Source organism: Zootoca vivipara, chromosome 12 (genome assembly GCF_965207765.1).
Source record: "Zootoca vivipara chromosome 12, rZooViv2.hap1.1, whole genome shotgun sequence".
Taxonomy (NCBI): domain Eukaryota; kingdom Metazoa; phylum Chordata; class Lepidosauria; order Squamata; family Lacertidae; genus Zootoca; species Zootoca vivipara.
This window is the reverse complement of record NC_142595.1, coordinates 43,044,582-43,061,527: the sequence shown is the minus strand read 5'-3', so window position 1 is coordinate 43,061,527 and position 16,946 is coordinate 43,044,582. Positions and strand designations below refer to the sequence as shown.

The window sequence follows — 16,946 nt, the reverse complement described above, 5'->3', positions numbered from 1 at the left end:
TCTGCATATGATCACAACCATTAAATTAATCCATAATGATATAAGAGCTGTGCCATTTTTATTTTTAAAGTTTTTTTTATTATGGGTGTAAAAGAAACAAATCTGGGTTTATTTCTAAGCTTGAGGCCTAGTTTTAGAATTAGAAGACATGGGTTTCATTAGGACATTCTTGCACCCATGTTGGTCAACACATGTCCAGGTTCATGCCAATTATCCCTGACGTCAATCTTTTTGCAAAAAAGGGTGCCAGTAATGATGTAGCCTTCATACATATGCATATAGACCAAATGTATCTCTATATAGACCAAAAGGCTTGTGCAGGAAGTAAAGGTAGCAATGGACTGGAAGCCAGCTGCAAGAGGTGCTGCAAAATTGCCCACCCTCAACTTTTTCACATTTTTGTGTGTCCTAGGACCAAAATAGTTTCCCACTCATCCTATGTTATTACACATGATTAGCTAAAACATATGGAAAGTGAGGACTTGCATTTAGAAGCGCATCCAAATCACATGAAAAGACGTCATAGGTGCCAACTCCCAGATTGAAAAATCTGGGATTGGCAGCGGTGCGGCACCGGAAGTCGTGCTGCGGCCATTTTGGAACTGGGCAGAGCAGCACCGGAAGTCGCTTCTACGCATGCTCTGCCCATTTCCAAAATGGCCGCAGTGCCAGAAATCGCTTCTGCGCATGTCCAGAGACTCCAGACATGCTCAGAAGGAGCCTCCCCGGGCCGGTAAGAATCCAGGGGATTTATGGGTTTTTTAAAAAAATCCGGGCTGCCAGCGGGAAATGGCTGGAAAAACGGGGGTTTCCTGGGGAATACGGGAGACTTGGCAGCTATGAAAGACATTCTTTTCTAATGTGTGGGATCACATGTGAAAAAGGTTATTCCTGAATTATCCAGCAAAATGGCATTGCCATCTGTTAATTTGGACACAACTGTGGTTCCAGTGTTAATATTTACTATTGTGAAAGGAAAGGCGGTTTACTATTGTGAATTGCCCTGAGATTTCATGACGAAAGGCGGTATATAAATCTAATAAATAAATAAGCGGACTTCAGACGAAAGTTCTGAGAATAACTCCCATGCATTCACATACACCTGGATCACAAGCTATTGGGAAATACACACTCATTTCATTTTACATTCATTACTTCAACGACTGGTATTTCCTCTTGAAGGTTACCTAAAAAGCCACTGTGGCCCTTAAAATGAAAAGGGGACCATACCGCGGTTCTACAGAAGATGAAACAATATGCTGTTTGAGGGGGGGAACCCTACCATTTAAACTTCATAGCCAAAATCCCTGTCTTTCTCCCCCCCCCCAACAAAAAAAGTTATCCCTCAAATTTCTGGATGTGGGGATGTGCTTCGTAGTTTCTCTACATTTCTCTACAGTATGAGAAATCTTATAAAAGCTTAAATAACGTACAGTAGCTTTCAATCACAGAAGACAACAGATTTTTTTTAACATATTCTTTTTATTAGATGTGCCTTTTTGTTCAAATCAGGCCTCAGCAAAATGATGTAACATTTTGGGAAAAAGATGCAACCCAATAATCCGGCACTGGAGGCCAAGATGGAGAAGATCTCAACAGCCACCATGTATTTGCCTTTGGTGCTGAGGTGGGTAGGGAAGAAGGATAACCAAACACTGCAAAACAATAGCATGCTGAAGGTGATTGACTTAGTTTCCTGGAAACTGTCTGGTAGGTTCCTGGCTAGGAAAGCCACAGTGAAACTGACAGTAGCCAAGAAACCCATGAAGCCCAATACACAATAAAACATTACATCGGACCCTTCATTGCATTGTACAATAGTCTCACTAATAGCTGAATGCATGTCGAATTCTGGGAACGGTGGAGAAGTGGCCAGCCAGATACTGCAAAGAGTGACTTGAATAAGGAAGCATGAAAGGACAATAGAGGCAGTCACTTTCCTCCCCATCCATTTCCTCATTTTGGATCCTGGCTTGGTGGCCATGAAAGCTAGAATCACGGTGATGGTTTTGGCCAACATGCAAGAAACTGCCACTGAAAAAATGATCCCAAAAGTGGTTTGTCGAATGAGGCATGTCACCACATTGGGTCGACCAATGAATAAAAAGGCACAAAGGAAAGAAAGCAGGAGGGAGACGAGGAGAGTGTAGGAAAGGCTCTGGTTATTGGCTTTGACAATGGGCGTCTTGTGGTGTTTCATAAAGGTTCCCAGCACCAGAGCTGTACTGAAAGAAAGGGAGAGAGCAGCAATGGCCAAACCTATCCCCAAAGGTTCTTCATAAGATAAGAAGGTTATCGTTTTTGGGAGGCAGAAATCCCTGTTAATATTTGGATAATGGCTCTCTGGACACTGAAAGCAGCTATCCATATCTGGAAGAAATTAATGTGAAATTCCTGAATAAATACGTACTTATGTGTACACTCATCCACACCCACACATCCTGTATATAGCATCTGAGTACGCAGGTGACGCTGTGGGTTAAACCACAGAGCCTAGAGCCTAGGTCGACGGTTCGAATCCCTGCGACAGAGTGAGCTCCCGTTGCTCGGTCCCAGCTCCTGCCAACCTAGCAGTTTGAAAACACGTCAAAGTGCAAGTAGATAAATAGGTACCGCTACAGCGGGAAGGTAAATGGCATTTCCGTGTGCTGTTCTGGTTCGCCAGAAGCGGCTTTGTCATGCTGGCCGCATGACCTGGAAGCTGTACGCTGGCTCCCACAGCCAATAACATGAGATGAGCGTCGCAACCCCAAAGTCGGTCACGACTGGACCTAATGGTCCGGTGTCCCTTTACCTTTAAGTTGTACATAGTATGAAACTGCTGGTGCTGAGCCAAAAATGACCATACACCTTGAAGTATATATGATGGGTATAATATGGACACGGCTTTTCTTACCCTTCTGGTTTGCAATCTTCCCGTCTGGACAGGGATGACAATCATAACAGCAAAATGGTTTCCCTTCCTTCTTTGTCTTGTGATAACCGGGAAGGCAATTGTCATTACACACTGAAAGAGGGTGTGCCTGACAAAAAATTAAGATGACGTTCATCAAAGGCAAAATATGTGAAACTGAGGATATTGATTTTTAAAATTTATTTCAGAACATGAAAAATGAAACGTTGTTTCCAATCTTTTGACTTATCTTTAATTGGATATGTTTTTTTCTTACTCAGCATTATAATATTATGCTTTACAGCAACCTTCACCAACCCGGTGGCCTTCAGATATTTTAGATGTCAATTCTCATCATTTCATCAGGATCATCATCAGAAGGCATGAGTTGGTGAAGGCTGCTGTACAATTTTGTTTTCAGATTTGTCCTTTGACATTGGTGGTTGCTAAATATGTACCTGTTTCCATGGCGTTCTTGGAAAAAACAGGTGCCTTAGATACCAAATTGAATCAGTAGATGGAAATCGGGGTTGATTTACTTAATTATTTATTTAAACAATATTTTCCCCTTCCTTCCAAAGGAGCCCACATGATAGAAAGCAGGAAGCATTATACACAAAACAGACCTATTTCCATGTCTGAAACATTTTTGAATATTGCCCAGGTATTTAATTACCGTATATTCTGGTGTATAAGACGACTGGGCGTATAAGACGACCCCCAACTCTTCCAGTTAAAATATACCGGTAGTGTTTGGGATATACTCGTCGTATAAGAAATACGACCCAACATATAAGACGACCCCCGACTTTTGAGAAGATTTTCCTGGGTTAAAAAGTAGTCTTATACGCAGGAATATACAGTATGTGTTTAAGTACACATGAGTCCTACCTGGTTGAACCTGCTGGGCCATATGATGGCATCTTCAGAAATGGTGAACAGATTCTCTGAGTGTGCCTGAGGATCTATCCTCCCAACTTTTGCTCTAAGGAAGGACTGGTTTGTGAATGTCACCCAGTTGATAATATCAAATCCAGCTACTAATTCCCCATTAAGGTCGAAGGAAACCTCATCTCCAGCACTGTTGTTAAATGGGGTGCTTCTCAGAAAGTGGGGAAGCTGAAAAGGAAAATAAGAGATGCAAACATACATATTTAGATGCAAATTGTTGTCATTTGAGATATGTTTGCATGTCCCTGTTCCGAGGAGCGGAATATCATGCAAGTTGAAATCTCAGGTTATTGGATCACACTGAATAGGATTACCTGCCATGACTTCTTATTCTGGTCCTTCCATCTATTTCCATTCATCACTGTCCTGCACTTTGATATGGAAGAATACATGGCATGCAAAGCATGTGCCACAGCATAGATGGCATTGTAGATGCTGTAGCTGTGGGCAGTCATGCGCATTTCAAAAACAGACCCAGGAAGAGACTCCAGTTTCTCTTCCCCAGTGCAGTTATTTCCATCCCTCTTATCTTCATCAGAGCTAGGGAGCAAGCAATCAAATACCTTTTGCCAGAAGTCCCACAGGAAACCATCCTCTTTTTCCAGTGTTGGGTTCCTCATTTGCAGAAATTCCTGGAACCCTGCCACCTCCTTTGAGGAGACTGCAAGGGTTACAGAGCCATGGATGAAATGAATGTCCCAGCTTCTTTGAACGGGAATTGATGTGAAATCCACATCTGCTGTCATAATCCAGACCTTCATCTTCACTGGTACATCCTCAAATTGTGAGAACCTGAGCAAGATTCTTAAGTTTAACATTGCCTGAAAGTCACCATGGAAGATCACTGCATTGGCTTTGCTTTCCATGGTAATATTTATAACCTCACATGCCTTCTCTGCCATTTCATGGAGTTGATTAGAAAACCCTATATCTGGTATGGTTCTGATGAAGCCAAAGCAAATCCCATTATCGGCAAACGTGGAAAGCACATTCTGTACAAATATCTTAGAACTGTCCACATCAAGGTAAAGCACTCCAATCCATGTCCACCTGAAATGCAACAATAACTGGAGGATCCCCCTATATTGATGGGCCCCATTTGGGAACATCCAGTGGAAGAAAGCATCTTCAGCCTTGTTATTTGTCTCTGAAGCAGAGGCATATATCAGCTAAAGAAAAGAAATTTTAAAAAAGGAGCAGGTGGGAAGTGGTGTTATTTAGGAACATAGGAAGCTGCCTTCTGTTGAGCCATGCATTGGTCCATTTCACTTAGCTTTATCTACAATGAGAAGCAGCAGCTCTGTAGGACTTTGGGCAAAGGTCTCTCCCTGCCCTACAAGGAGAAGCTGGGGGATTGAACCTGGGGTGTTCCACATGCAAGACAGATGCTCTGTGACGGAGCCGCAGCCCTTCTGCGTATGTGTATTATCAAAATCTGGTACTATCTTGAAAGCATCAGGTCAGTTCCAAAATATTTTTTCCTGTCTTCAGCATATATTCATAGAATCAAAGAACCCTAGATTTTTATAGTTGGGAGGGACAATGAGGAGCATCTAGTCCAACCCCCTGTAATGCAGGAATATGTTGCCCAATATGGGGCTCGAACCCACAAACCCCGAGATTAAGAGTTTCCTGCTCTACTGACTGAAGTGTTCCTCAGGAAGGTTTCATAAGCCATCATGAAGCATTGAGGCTGGATGTATGAATAGAAAACTAAATAGAGATACAGGGGGAAAGGCTAGAGACATGGCAGGTTGGAGTCAATAGGATTGAGTCAGGGCAGGAAAGAGGAACCAAGAGTTATCCTTGGGGATCAAAGTGGAGGAAGGAAGCCACAACTGGAGGGCAAGACATAGTTCTGGAGAGGATATCAGGGCAGACTGACCGTCTTTTGTCAGCAGCTCACTGACAGAGATGATTACATGTTGCTTGGTTATAACCAAGGCATAAATCTTAGCTGTAAAAATTCACTCTAGCAACAAGAGTATTGACCTCTGATGCTCTGAAAAAACCACTGCCTATGTTGGGAGGCTGATATGCTGCCTGACAAGTGTGAGTGACTTAAAAGGAGACCAAGATTGTGCCCAGAGGCCATGTAAGAGATCTATTTAAAGGACAAATAGTGTATGCAAACCTTCCTTTCTCTAATTATCTCAACCTATCCCTGAAATGGAGGACGCGGATGGTGCTGTGGGTTAAACCACAGAGCCTAGGGCTTGCCAATCAGAAGGCCAAAATAGTAGCCATTTCTATTCAACATATGTTTGCTAAGCATAATTGCATTAAGAAAGATTGTACGCCCCAGCTCAATGGAAATAACATTGGCCAGATCCACTAGTTGGGAAGTTTATTGACCCATATGTTCAATACAATTACTACTCACTAACTCACAGGGGTTAGAGGACGCGGGTGGCTCTGTGGTCTAAACCAGAGAGTCTAGGGCTTGCCGATCAGAAGGTTGGTGGTTCGATTCCCCGCGACAGGGTGAGCTCCCGTTGCTTGGACCCAGCTCCTGCCAACCTAGCAGTTTGAAAGCACATCAAAGTGCAAGTAGATAAATAGGTACCGCTCCAATGGGAAGGTAAAAGGTGTTTCCGTGCGCTGCTCTAGTTCACCAGAAGCGGCTTTGTCATGCTGGCCACATGACCTGGAAGCTGTATGCCAGCTCCCTTGGCCAATAATGTGAGATGAGCACCGTAACCCCAAAGTCGGTCACGACTGGACATAATGGTCAGGGATCCCTTTACCTTTACCTTTATACCTGAAACGAATGTAACTCATGTTTTTGAGAGGTACAAGAACACAGTGAAGCTGATCAATACTCTTTTTGCTCAAAGCACTAATGGCCACAGACTGATTCACTAGACAGTCATGGTGGACAGATTCAGTCCACAGACTGAGAGAAGTCACTGACAAAGGAGATCCTGTAAACTGCAGTCCCATGACTTATTAGGTGGGGCAACTTCACACAAATCCAAAGACTATCAGTCTGGCTCCCAGTAGTTTCTTTCAGGTAGAATTTATTTCTCTCTTCCGCCATCCTCACTCCAACCCTGTTGTTCTGACATTTCATTTGTAAATAAGTAACCAGAGTTGTATGCAGTTATGCTTTGCTCAGGGCAGTTCCATAGAAATAAATAGATCTGCATTAGTGACTTTCATTAATTATGACGAATCTACTCTGTGTAAACTTGAATTGCATACAACCTATTCATTTTGTGGAATCACAATCTGTCATATTGTTCTATTATGTAACTGTTGGAAGTTTTTAGAATCCAGCCAACTAGGCTATTTACCATGTGTTCTGAAATTATTTCCCATTTTGTATCAGAGGCTATACATATGAGAAAGAAATCAAATTGCCAAATTGAGATTGCTCACTCAGAATTTGATGTTTAAGCAGCATGCATAGTGTCTTTCTTAATTTCAATCACATCATTTTCCACTTCTAAGTTCTAAATTTTCATTTCAACATAATCCCCATGTACATGCCTTACTTGTGGAAACTTGTAGATGCCCAGTATGGTTGCAATATGTCCAATGATGTTGGAATTGGGTCCCCCAATGACAGTTACCAGATTGTTCTCGACATCACATTTGTAGTTAGGGATGAATTTGTCATGTGTGGAGAGAACTTTTGATGCTGCCAGACTTGTGAATTGTGGATTAAAGTAATGATTATAGATGTCAAAGCCAAGAGTGATGTTGGGTAAGATTTGGGGGTTGTCGTTGATCTCCTTCACTGCAAATACCAAGGCCAAAACGTGCTGGTAGTTCTGTGTCAGTAGCCTGAAATGAGGATCACATGAAATGCAAGACTGCGGCAATTTCAGAGGGGGGGGGAATAGTAGCCATTTCTATTCAACATATGTTTGCTAAGCATAATTGCATTAAGAAAGATTGTACGCCCCAGCTCAATGGAAATAACATTGGCCCAGATCCACTAGTTTGGAAGCATATTGGCCCATATGTTCAATACAATTACTACTCACTAATTCACAGGGGTCAGAGGGATGCAGGTGGCGCTGTGGTCTAAACCACAGAGTCTAGGGCTTGCCAATCAGAAGGTCGGCGGTTCAAATCCCCGCAACAGGGTGAGCTCCTATGGTTCAGTCCCAGCTCCTGCCCATGCAGCAGTTTGAAAGCACATCAAGTGCAAGTAGATAATAGGTACCGCTCTGACGGGAAGGTAAACAGTGTTTCCGTGTGCTGCTCTGGTTCGCCAGAAACAGCTTAGTCATGCTTGCCACATGACACGGAAGCTGTCTGCGGAGAAACACCGGCTCCCTCGGCTTATAGAGTGAGATGAGCTCCGCAACCCCAGAGTCATTCGCGACTAGACCTAACGGTCAGGGGTACCTTTTCCTTTACCTTTAACTCACAGGGGTACTGTCACAGATACGGTTCTTACTTATTATATAGAAAGCAGATGCAGCTGATTTTGGATTGAATGACAAACAGGGATGTGTTCACAACTGACATGGCACTTTCTCTGTGAAGTGGGTCAGTTTCATTAATGAGCACAGAGTGTTTGGCTGTGGATATTCTCGTTCTGTTCGCACAAGATTGTGTGTTAATAAATGCATCTATATGCATATGTGGTGTGCTAGGTATATGGACTGTTTCTTTGATAATGGTGATACATGTACCTCAGCTACTACAGATGTTGTTGTTGTTGTTGTTGTTGTTGTTGTTGTTGTTGTTGTTGCAATTACATGTAGCATAGCAAAGTTTGGAAACCTTTTTGAACAAAGAAGGATGCATTGGTAGGAACCTGCAAATTTACAAATGTGATATAATACTCTTTCTGCATTTCCGAGTAGGAGTTTATCATCCATGTGATAGCAATTGTGCTTTAGAATGTGCTGCCTTTTAATATTAGGCGGACACCTTCATTGCACTGTTTTATATGATTACAGAATATATTCTTTCTGCTTATTCAGAGACAGCAAGGTCACCCCAGCTCTTGCATATGGCCCTCACAATATTATTTAGATATGCTGATTTTTATTATGTACAGTATTACAGAACTTTTCATTAAGTAGTTTATAACTCCAACACATAAATGAATTTGTTTAAGTAAGCCTCCGCTCTATTGCAGTAAATGCCAAACCACACTACTCCAAAATATTACAAAATATTACTTGGAAAAAGGCATGGGAAGGCAAACAGACTCGGTTCCTTACATGAAATCATCAATAAGCTCCTGATAGGGATGTCTTTCAAATTTGATTGGATCATAAAGGATGTAGATCTGAGAAATTATGCCAGCAATAGTGAGCTCCCCTGACTGAAAATACTTGTGAAGAATAGGAATAGGCTCACTCGTTGCGCATTTAACAGGAGATGTCCTGCTTACTGTTTGAGGGAGGAACAGTAATCCCAACACCACAAATGTCAGCATCCTGTACAATGCCAATCGTTCCTGAAACCTTCAACTGTTCCCACATTGTCCTTCGAGTGCCTCTGAGCATAGTCCTCAATAACAACCGCAAAATCAGTGTTTTATGCTACGGTTTGAAGTGGGGATGAAGTATTAGTTATCAAAATAATGGAGTCCTGACTTCACCAAGTCCAGGTTCTGAATACACCAGGGTGTGTTAATGGCATTCTTCTACCTTTTTACAGTTGGCAACCGGGACTCCTTTGGGGCATGAGGATGAAGTCAAATCAATAACAGTTAATTTGGAATAATTATAGGGGAGATAACTGCATGCTCAGAGTTAGACACAGTATAGAACAAAGCAGAATAAAATATGTTTGCTGTGAGTCCATAGAAAGTTTCGCTGATTCACTGCAGTGGATTAGCAAAAGATGCAAATAAATAAATAAATAAATAAATAAATAAATAAATAAATAAATAATAAAGAATGTATTGGTTGGGCTTCCCCTGCCACTCTGAGCGGCTTCCAACAAACATTAAAATACATCAAATATCACAGATCAAAAACTTCCCTAAACAGGGCTGCCTTTAGGTATTTTCTAAAAGTCAGGTACTGTAGTTGTTTATCTCTCTGACCTCATGGAAGGGCGTTCCACAGGGCGGGTGCCACTACCGAGAAGGCCCTCTGCCTGGTTCCCTGTAGCTTTGCTTCTCGCAGTGAGGGAACTGCCAGAAGGCCCTCGGTGCTGGATCTCAGTGTCCGGGCAGAACGATGGGGGTGGAGACGCTCCTTCAGGTATACTGGACTGAGGCCGTTCAGGGCTTTAAAGCTCAGCACCAACAATTTAAATTGTGCTCGGAAACGTACTGGGAGCCAATGTAGGTCTTTCAAGATCGGTGTTATGTGGTATCGGTGGCTGCTCCCAGTCACCAGTCTAGCCGCATTCTGGATTAGTTGTAGTTTCTGGGTCACCTTCAAAGGTGAGCACATTGCAGTAGTCCAAGCAAGAGATAACTAGAGCATGCACCACTCTGGCGAGGCAGTCCGCAAGCATGTAGGGTCTCAGCCTGCGTACCAGATGGAGCTGATAGACAGCTGCCCTGGACACAGAATTGATCTGCACCTCCATGGACAGCTGTGAGTCCAAAATGACTCCCAGGCTGTGCACCTGGTCTTTCAGGGGCACAGTTACCCCGTTTAGGACCAGGGAATCCTCCACAACTGCCTACCTCCTGTCCCCCACAAACAGGACTTCTGTCTTGTCAGGATTCAACCTCAATCTGTTAGCCACCATCCATCCTACTACCGCCTCCAGACACACAGGACCTTCACCGCCTTCACTGGTTCTGATTTGAAAGAGATGTAGAGCTGGGTATCATCCGCATACTGATGAACACCCAGCCCAAACCCCCTGATGATCTCTCCCAGCGGCCACACATAGATGTTAAAAAGCATGGGGTGAGAGCCCAGGGGTCTGAACACTCACCCCCCACCACCACTTTCTGAACACGGCCCAGGAGGAAGGAGCAGAACCACTGTATGACCCATAAACAATGCCAGAAAAAAAGATGCAAGGTAAAATACCAGAAAAGATGTGGCAGGTGGGAAATGCCCTTCTGATGAAATGGCATAATGTTTTACACAAGGTGTAAACTGTGCACAAGATTCAGCCACAGCCTGAAACAGAAACCAAATTATGCCCGTTTGGTGGGATTCCTGCTTTGCCTGAGGCACTTGGAGACAGCTCCAAATCAACACAGTCCGGATCATCATCATCATCATAAACATCATAACAATTGTCATTATTATCATCATGAAAATTTAACAATTGACCATTTTCTTCTCTCCAATGAACCCCTAAAATGTTCTGAGGAGATCTGTTACAGAATTCCTAATATTTAATACCACCCCTGCAGAAAGAGCAATTCAAGCAAGAACAATGGGAAGTGAGCTCAAGAACAGTCCAAAGCAAAAGATGCAGAAAACATTGGTCAAATCATTCTCTTTATTAGATGTGCCTTTTTGTTTAAATCAGGCCTCAGCAAAATGATGTAACATTTTGGGAAAAAGATACAACCCAATAATCCGGCACTGGAGGCCAAGATAGAGAAGATCTCAACAGCCACCATGTATTTGCCTTTGGTGCTGAGGTGGGTAGGGAAGAAGGATAACCAAACACTGCAAAACAATAGCATGCTGAAGGTAATTGACTTAGTTTCCTGGAAACTGTCTGGTAGGTTCCTGGCTAGGAAAGCCACAGTGAAACTGACAGTAGCCAAGAAACCCATGAAGCCCAATACACAATAAAACATTACATCGGACCCTTCATTGCATTGTACAATAGTCTCACTAATAGCTGAATGCATGTCGAATTCTGGGAACGGTGGAGAAGTGGCCAGCCAGATAGTGCAAATAGTGACTTGAATAAGGAAGCACAAAAGGACAATAGAGGCAGTCACTTTCCGCCCCATCCATTTCCTCATTTTGGATCCTGGCTTGGTGGCCATGAAAGCTAGAATCACGGTGATGGTTTTGGCCAACATGCAAGAAACTGCCACTGAAAAGATGATCCCAAAAGTGGTTTGTCGAAGGAGGCATGTCACCGCATTGGGTCGACCAATGAATAAAAAGGCACAAAGGAAAGAAAGCAGGAGGGAGATGAGGAGAGTGTAGGAAAGGCTCCGGTTATTGGCTTTGACAATGGGCGTCTTGTGGTGTTTCATAAAGGTTCCCAGCACCAGAGCTGTAGTGAAAGAAAGGGAGAGAGCAGCAATGGCCAAACCTATCCCCAAAGAATCTTCATAAGACAAGAAGGTTATAGCTTTGTGGAGGCAGAAATCCCTGTTAATATTTGGATAATGCCCCTCTGGACACAGGAAGCAGCCATCCATATCTGGAAGAAATACATATGAAATTCCAGATAGATAGATAGATAGATAGATAGATAGATAGATAGATAGATAGATAGATAGATATAGATGCATGCATGGATGGATAAATAGATAGAAAATCTCAGTAATCAATGCTCAGCAGTACATAAGAAAGGTAAAGGTACCCCTGACCATTAGGTCCAGTCACAGACGACTCTAGGGTTACAGCGCTCATCTCGCTCTATAGGCCAAGGGAGCCGGCATTTGTCCGTAGACAGCTTCCAGGTCATGTGGCCAGCATGACTAAGCCACTTCTGGCGAACCAGAGCAGCACACGGAAACGCCCTTTACCTTCCCGCCAGAGCGGTACCTATTTATCTACTTGCACTTTGACATGCTTTCGAACTGCTAGGTGGGCAGGAGCTGGGACCGAGCAACAGGAGCTCACCCCATCGCGGGGATTCGAACCGCTGACCTTCTGATCGGCAAGCCATAGGCTTTGTGATTTAACCCACAGTGCCACCCGCATCCCTGTTATGTATTTATATACATTCTATAAATGTTTATAATTCCTTAATAAATTTAGACCACAGCGCCACCCGTGTCCTCAGCAGTACATAGTTTTAACCGAAAGCTGAAATATAATGCTCCATCATTTTCATGCAGTTAAGCTTTTAATGTGATCATACTGTAATAGATTCAGAGTACTAATAACTCCATTCCTTTGTCAGCAGTAGCTTTCACATGGTCAGAGTTATCATGCCGTATTTTGTCTGGATGTGCTACAATAACTTATCTTCATATACACCTGTTCCACCCCACAATTACGGTACTTCTAGCCATGCCCACCACTGGCCCATGAGCCATAAGATTTCTCAAAAGGCAAATGGTCCTTGCTACCCATAATGGCACACATCCTTTTCAATATGTGGCATTTATTCAGCCATCACCAGAAGCATGAATAACTTGCAATGTTATGGTAACTTGTCTAAGCACCATGACATATAAATACTGGATATAATGTTTACACAGCATTTCTTACCCTTCTGGTTTGCAACCTTCCCCTCTGGACAGTGATGGCAATCATAACAGCAAAATGGTTTCCCTTCCTTCTTTGTCTTGTGATAACCAGGAAGGCAATTGTCATTACACACTGAAAGAGGGTGTACCTGTCAACAAATGAAATAATATAATGTTTATCATACAAAAAAAATGTGAAAATATGAGCATAAATATAATTATTTTCCCTTTTATTTCAGCAGCTCAACACTGAGCCATTTTTCAACATTTCTACCCATTTGTAATTGGTTTCCTTTACTATGGCCTTATGCTTTACAATAGCATTTGCCAACCTGTTGCCCAGCAGATTTTTTGGACTGCAACTCACTCAGAGCACCAGTCCAGTCTTGTTGCCTGGGACTGACGGGAGTTGTAGACCAAGCCATCTGGAGCACAGCAGATGATGATGGCTACTTTAACTTTAGTTTTCTGATTGGCCTTTTGGTTTGGTAGTTGCTAAGCTTATACAATTGTACATGGTATTCCTGTGAAGATAGATGCCTCAAATGTGAAATGAAATCTTGAATTGGAAATTGAGGTTCGTTCGTTCATATTCTATATCATACATTACCTCCCAAAGGATCCCAAATTCGATTGACAGCAGGCAGGGCCAACAATTTTCATTTTCTAAAGACTGAACCACTAATGTTATTGGGAAGGGAATTAAATATATGTTTCAATGCAAATGGGTCCTACCTGGTTGAACCTGCTGGGCCATATGATGGCATCCTCCGAAATGGTGAACAGTTTATCTGGAGTGGCCAGAGGGTCTATCCTCCCAACTTTTGCTCTAAGGAAGGACTGGTTTGTGAATGTCACCCAGTTGATAATATCAAATCCAGCTACTAATTCCCCATTAAGGTCGAAGGAAACCTCATCTCCAGCACTGTTGTTAAATGGGGTACTTCTCAGAAAGTGGGGGAGCTGAAAAGAAAAGGACGAAATGCAAACATATGTACATATTTAGATGCAAATTGTTGCATGTCCCTGTTCCGAGGAGGGGAATATCATGCAAGTTGAAATCTCAGGTTATTGGATCACATTGAATAGGATTACCTGCCATGACTTCTTATTCTGGTCCTTCCATCTATCTCCATTCATCACTGTCCTGTGCTTTGATATGGAAGAATACATGGCATGCAAAGCATGTGCCAGAGCATAGATGGCATTGTAGACGCTGTAGCTGTGGGCAGTCATGCGCATTTCAAAAACAGACCCAGGAAGAGACTCCAGTTTCTCTTCCCCAGTGCAGTTATTTCCATCCCTCTTGTCTTCATCAGAGCTGGGGAGCGAGCAATCAAATACTTTTTGCCAGAAGTCCCACAGGAAACCATCCTCTTTTTCCAGTGTTGGGTTCCTCATTTGCAGAAATTCCTGGAACCCTGCCACCTCCTTTGAGGAGACTGCAAGGGATACAGCTCCATGGATAAAATGAATGTCCCAGCTTCTTTGAGCAGGAATTGATGTGAAATCCACATCTGCTGTCATAATCCAGACCTTTGTTCTCACTGATAAACCTTCGAACTTGGAGAGCTCGAGCAAAATTCTTAAGTTCATTATGGCCTGATAGTCACCATGGAAGATCACTGCATTGGCTGTGCTTTCCATGGTAATATTTATAATCCTGCATGCCTCCTCTGCCATTTCAGGGAGTTGATTAGAAAATCCTATATCTGGTATGGTTTTGACGAAGTCCAAGCAAATGCCATTGTGGGGAAACATGGAAAGCAGATTCTCTACAAAAATCTTTGAACTGTGCACATTGAGGTGAAGCACTCCAATCCAGTTCCATCTGAAATGCAGCAACAACTTCAGGAGCCCCCTATGCTGCTGGGCCCCATTTGGGAACATCCAGTGGAAGAAAGCATCTTGGGGCTTGCTATTTGTCTCTGGAGCAGGGGCATATGCGATCTAAATAAAATAAAGCAAAACAGCAGCGGGTAGGAAGTAAAGCTGTATTTAGGAACTGTCATAGGTTTTTGCGGCTACTCTTGAGTAAAGAGGCTCCACGCCTGCTTGTCTTAAAGTGTTTATTATGGTGCATTCTATTTACAGTGCAAAGTCTATGGAAAACATGTCTGCTTAGTCTGAGTCAGAACCTCACAATGGCTTCTTCCTGTTTCGTGTCCAACGTAACAGCTTGGGAATGCCAAAGCGCCTCCCCCTTGTCCTACGGCGTGCCGTTCACCTCAATTCAGGTGTTGGGGGAAAGGGCTGTCCTTCTGAATGCTTTCCCTGCATTTCCTGCCCCTCTCCCTCCCTCTCTGCTCGGAGTGGAGGCTCTTTGACACTGCTGGAGCCTTGTCCCTCACTCTCTGCTTCCTGCCTCCTGTAATCTGATCCGCTGTTTGACTTTCTGCTCTGCGAGGAACTTAATCGGATTAGTGGAGGCTGTTCCCTATAAGCCTTCCCCCTTACAGGAACACTGAAGGCTACCTTACACTGAATCAGACCAAGCCTCAGCTATCAGGCCCTTTCTGTCTGCTCTGCCCACCACCTTAGGGTCATTGCTGCAGGACCATCTGCACTGCCTCTAACCCCCATGGTTCATTTAGGGGAGAGGCCCTTTCTTTTGCAGAAACTTCTGGGTTTTCACCTTCTACAGGCCACTAAAGAGAGAATTTCGAAAGGGGGGTATGTTGACACCTTCTCCCTGCTCTATAGGGAGTCTGTTAAGCACGGCAAGGACAAAGTTGAGGCAGTTGATACTGGCAAGCCTAAATGGAAGAAGGGGAGGTGGGGAGATCTTGGGTAAATTGGCAACTTTGCTACTTATGTTAGAGTGATCCTGCAGAAGGAACCCCTGATCCTAACATTTAAGTTAAAGCAGAGCCACAGTGATAAATTGAGACCGCCCAGACCACATAACACCGGTCTTGAAAGATCTACATTGGCTTCCAGTACGTTTCCAAGCACAGTTCAAAGTGTTGGTGCTGACCTTTAAAGCCCTAAATGGCCTCAGTCCAGTATACCTGAAGGAGCGTCTCCACCCGCATCATTCTGCCCGGACACTGAGGTCCAGTACCGAGGGCCTTCTGGTGGTTCCCTCATTGCAAGAAGCCAAGTTGCAGGGAACCAGGCAGAGGGCAGAGGGCCTTCTCGGTAGTGGCGCCCACCCTGTGGAATGCCCTCCCATCAGAAGTCAAAGAGAAAAACAGCTACCAGATTTTTAGAAGACATCTGAAGGCAGCCCTGTTTAGGGAGGCTTTTAATGTTTAATAGATTATTTTTTTTAATTATCTGTTGGAAGCCGTCCAGAGTGGCTGGGGAAACCCAGCCAGATGGGCGGGGTATAAATAAATTATTATTATTATTAATTATTATTATTATTATTATTACTAAGATGCCTCACTCAGAATTTGACCTTTAAGCAGCATGCATAGTGCTTTTCTTAATTTCACTTATATCACATTCCACTTCCCAACTCAAAACCTGCATCTTAATAATATTTTCCATAAACACAATTTACCTGTGGAATCTTGTAGATTCCCAGTATCCCTGCGGTCTCTCCAATGATGTTGGAACTAGGACCTCCAATAAGCATTACCAGATTGTTCTGGACATCACATTTGTAGTTAGGGATGAATTTGTCATGTGTGGAAAGAACTTTCAATGAGGCCTCGTATGTGAATTTTGGATTAAAATGATTATTATAGATGTCAAAACCCAGAGTGACGTTGGGTAAGATTTGGGGATTGCCATTGATCTCCTTCACTGCAAATACTATGGCCAAAATGTGCTGGTAGTTCTGTGTCAGTATCCTGCAATGTGAATCATGTGAAATATTAG

At 43.2% G+C, this 16,946-nt stretch overlaps 3 protein-coding genes across 3 annotated transcripts; all 3 read right to left on the bottom strand.

The window, feature by feature from the left end:
• Positions 1 to 1,468: 1,468 nt before the first annotated feature.
• LOC148684038 (vomeronasal type-2 receptor 26-like) lies at positions 1,469 to 2,370 on the bottom strand. The gene has a single exon (XM_088655664.1). The coding sequence runs from the start codon at positions 2,366 to 2,368 to the stop codon at positions 1,469 to 1,471; it is 900 nt and encodes a 299-aa protein (XP_088511790.1). The 5' UTR covers positions 2,369 to 2,370.
• Positions 2,371 to 3,763: 1,393 nt separating this feature from the next.
• LOC118078230 (vomeronasal type-2 receptor 26-like) lies at positions 3,764 to 9,248 on the bottom strand. The gene is made up of 4 exons (XM_035102003.3): positions 9,031 to 9,248; positions 7,342 to 7,633; positions 4,159 to 5,013; positions 3,764 to 4,012 (listed from the first exon to the last, which is right to left on the bottom strand). Exons 1-4 carry the CDS (start codon positions 9,246 to 9,248, stop codon positions 3,764 to 3,766), a joined length of 1,614 nt encoding a protein of 537 aa, XP_034957894.3.
• A 1,971-nt stretch (positions 9,249 to 11,219) lies between these two features.
• Positions 11,220 to 13,249, bottom strand: LOC118078229 (vomeronasal type-2 receptor 26-like). Its single transcript, XM_060281299.2, has 2 exons — positions 13,141 to 13,249; positions 11,220 to 12,121 (listed from the first exon to the last, which is right to left on the bottom strand). Exon 2 carries the CDS (start codon positions 12,117 to 12,119, stop codon positions 11,220 to 11,222), a length of 900 nt encoding a protein of 299 aa, XP_060137282.2. The 5' UTR covers positions 12,120 to 12,121; positions 13,141 to 13,249.
• Between the last annotated feature and the right edge of the window lie 3,697 nt (positions 13,250 to 16,946).

Coding starts and splice junctions, on each gene's coding strand:
- LOC118078229 (XM_060281299.2), bottom strand. CDS start 12,119: ATGGATGGCTGCTTCCTGTGTCCAGAGGGGCATTATCCAAATATTAAC.
- LOC118078230 (XM_035102003.3), bottom strand. CDS start 9,248: ATGCTGACATTTGTGGTGTTGGGATTACTGTTCCTCCCTCAAACAGTA. Junction 7,634..9,030: donor GAGCTTATTGATGATTTCAT/GTAAGGAACCGA, acceptor TCCTCATTTCAG/GCTACTGACACAGAACTACC. Junction 4,013..4,158: donor AGAATAAGAAGTCATGGCAG/GTAATCCTATTC, acceptor TTTCCTTTTCAG/CTTCCCCACTTTCTGAGAAG.
- LOC148684038 (XM_088655664.1), bottom strand. CDS start 2,368: ATGGATAGCTGCTTTCAGTGTCCAGAGAGCCATTATCCAAATATTAAC.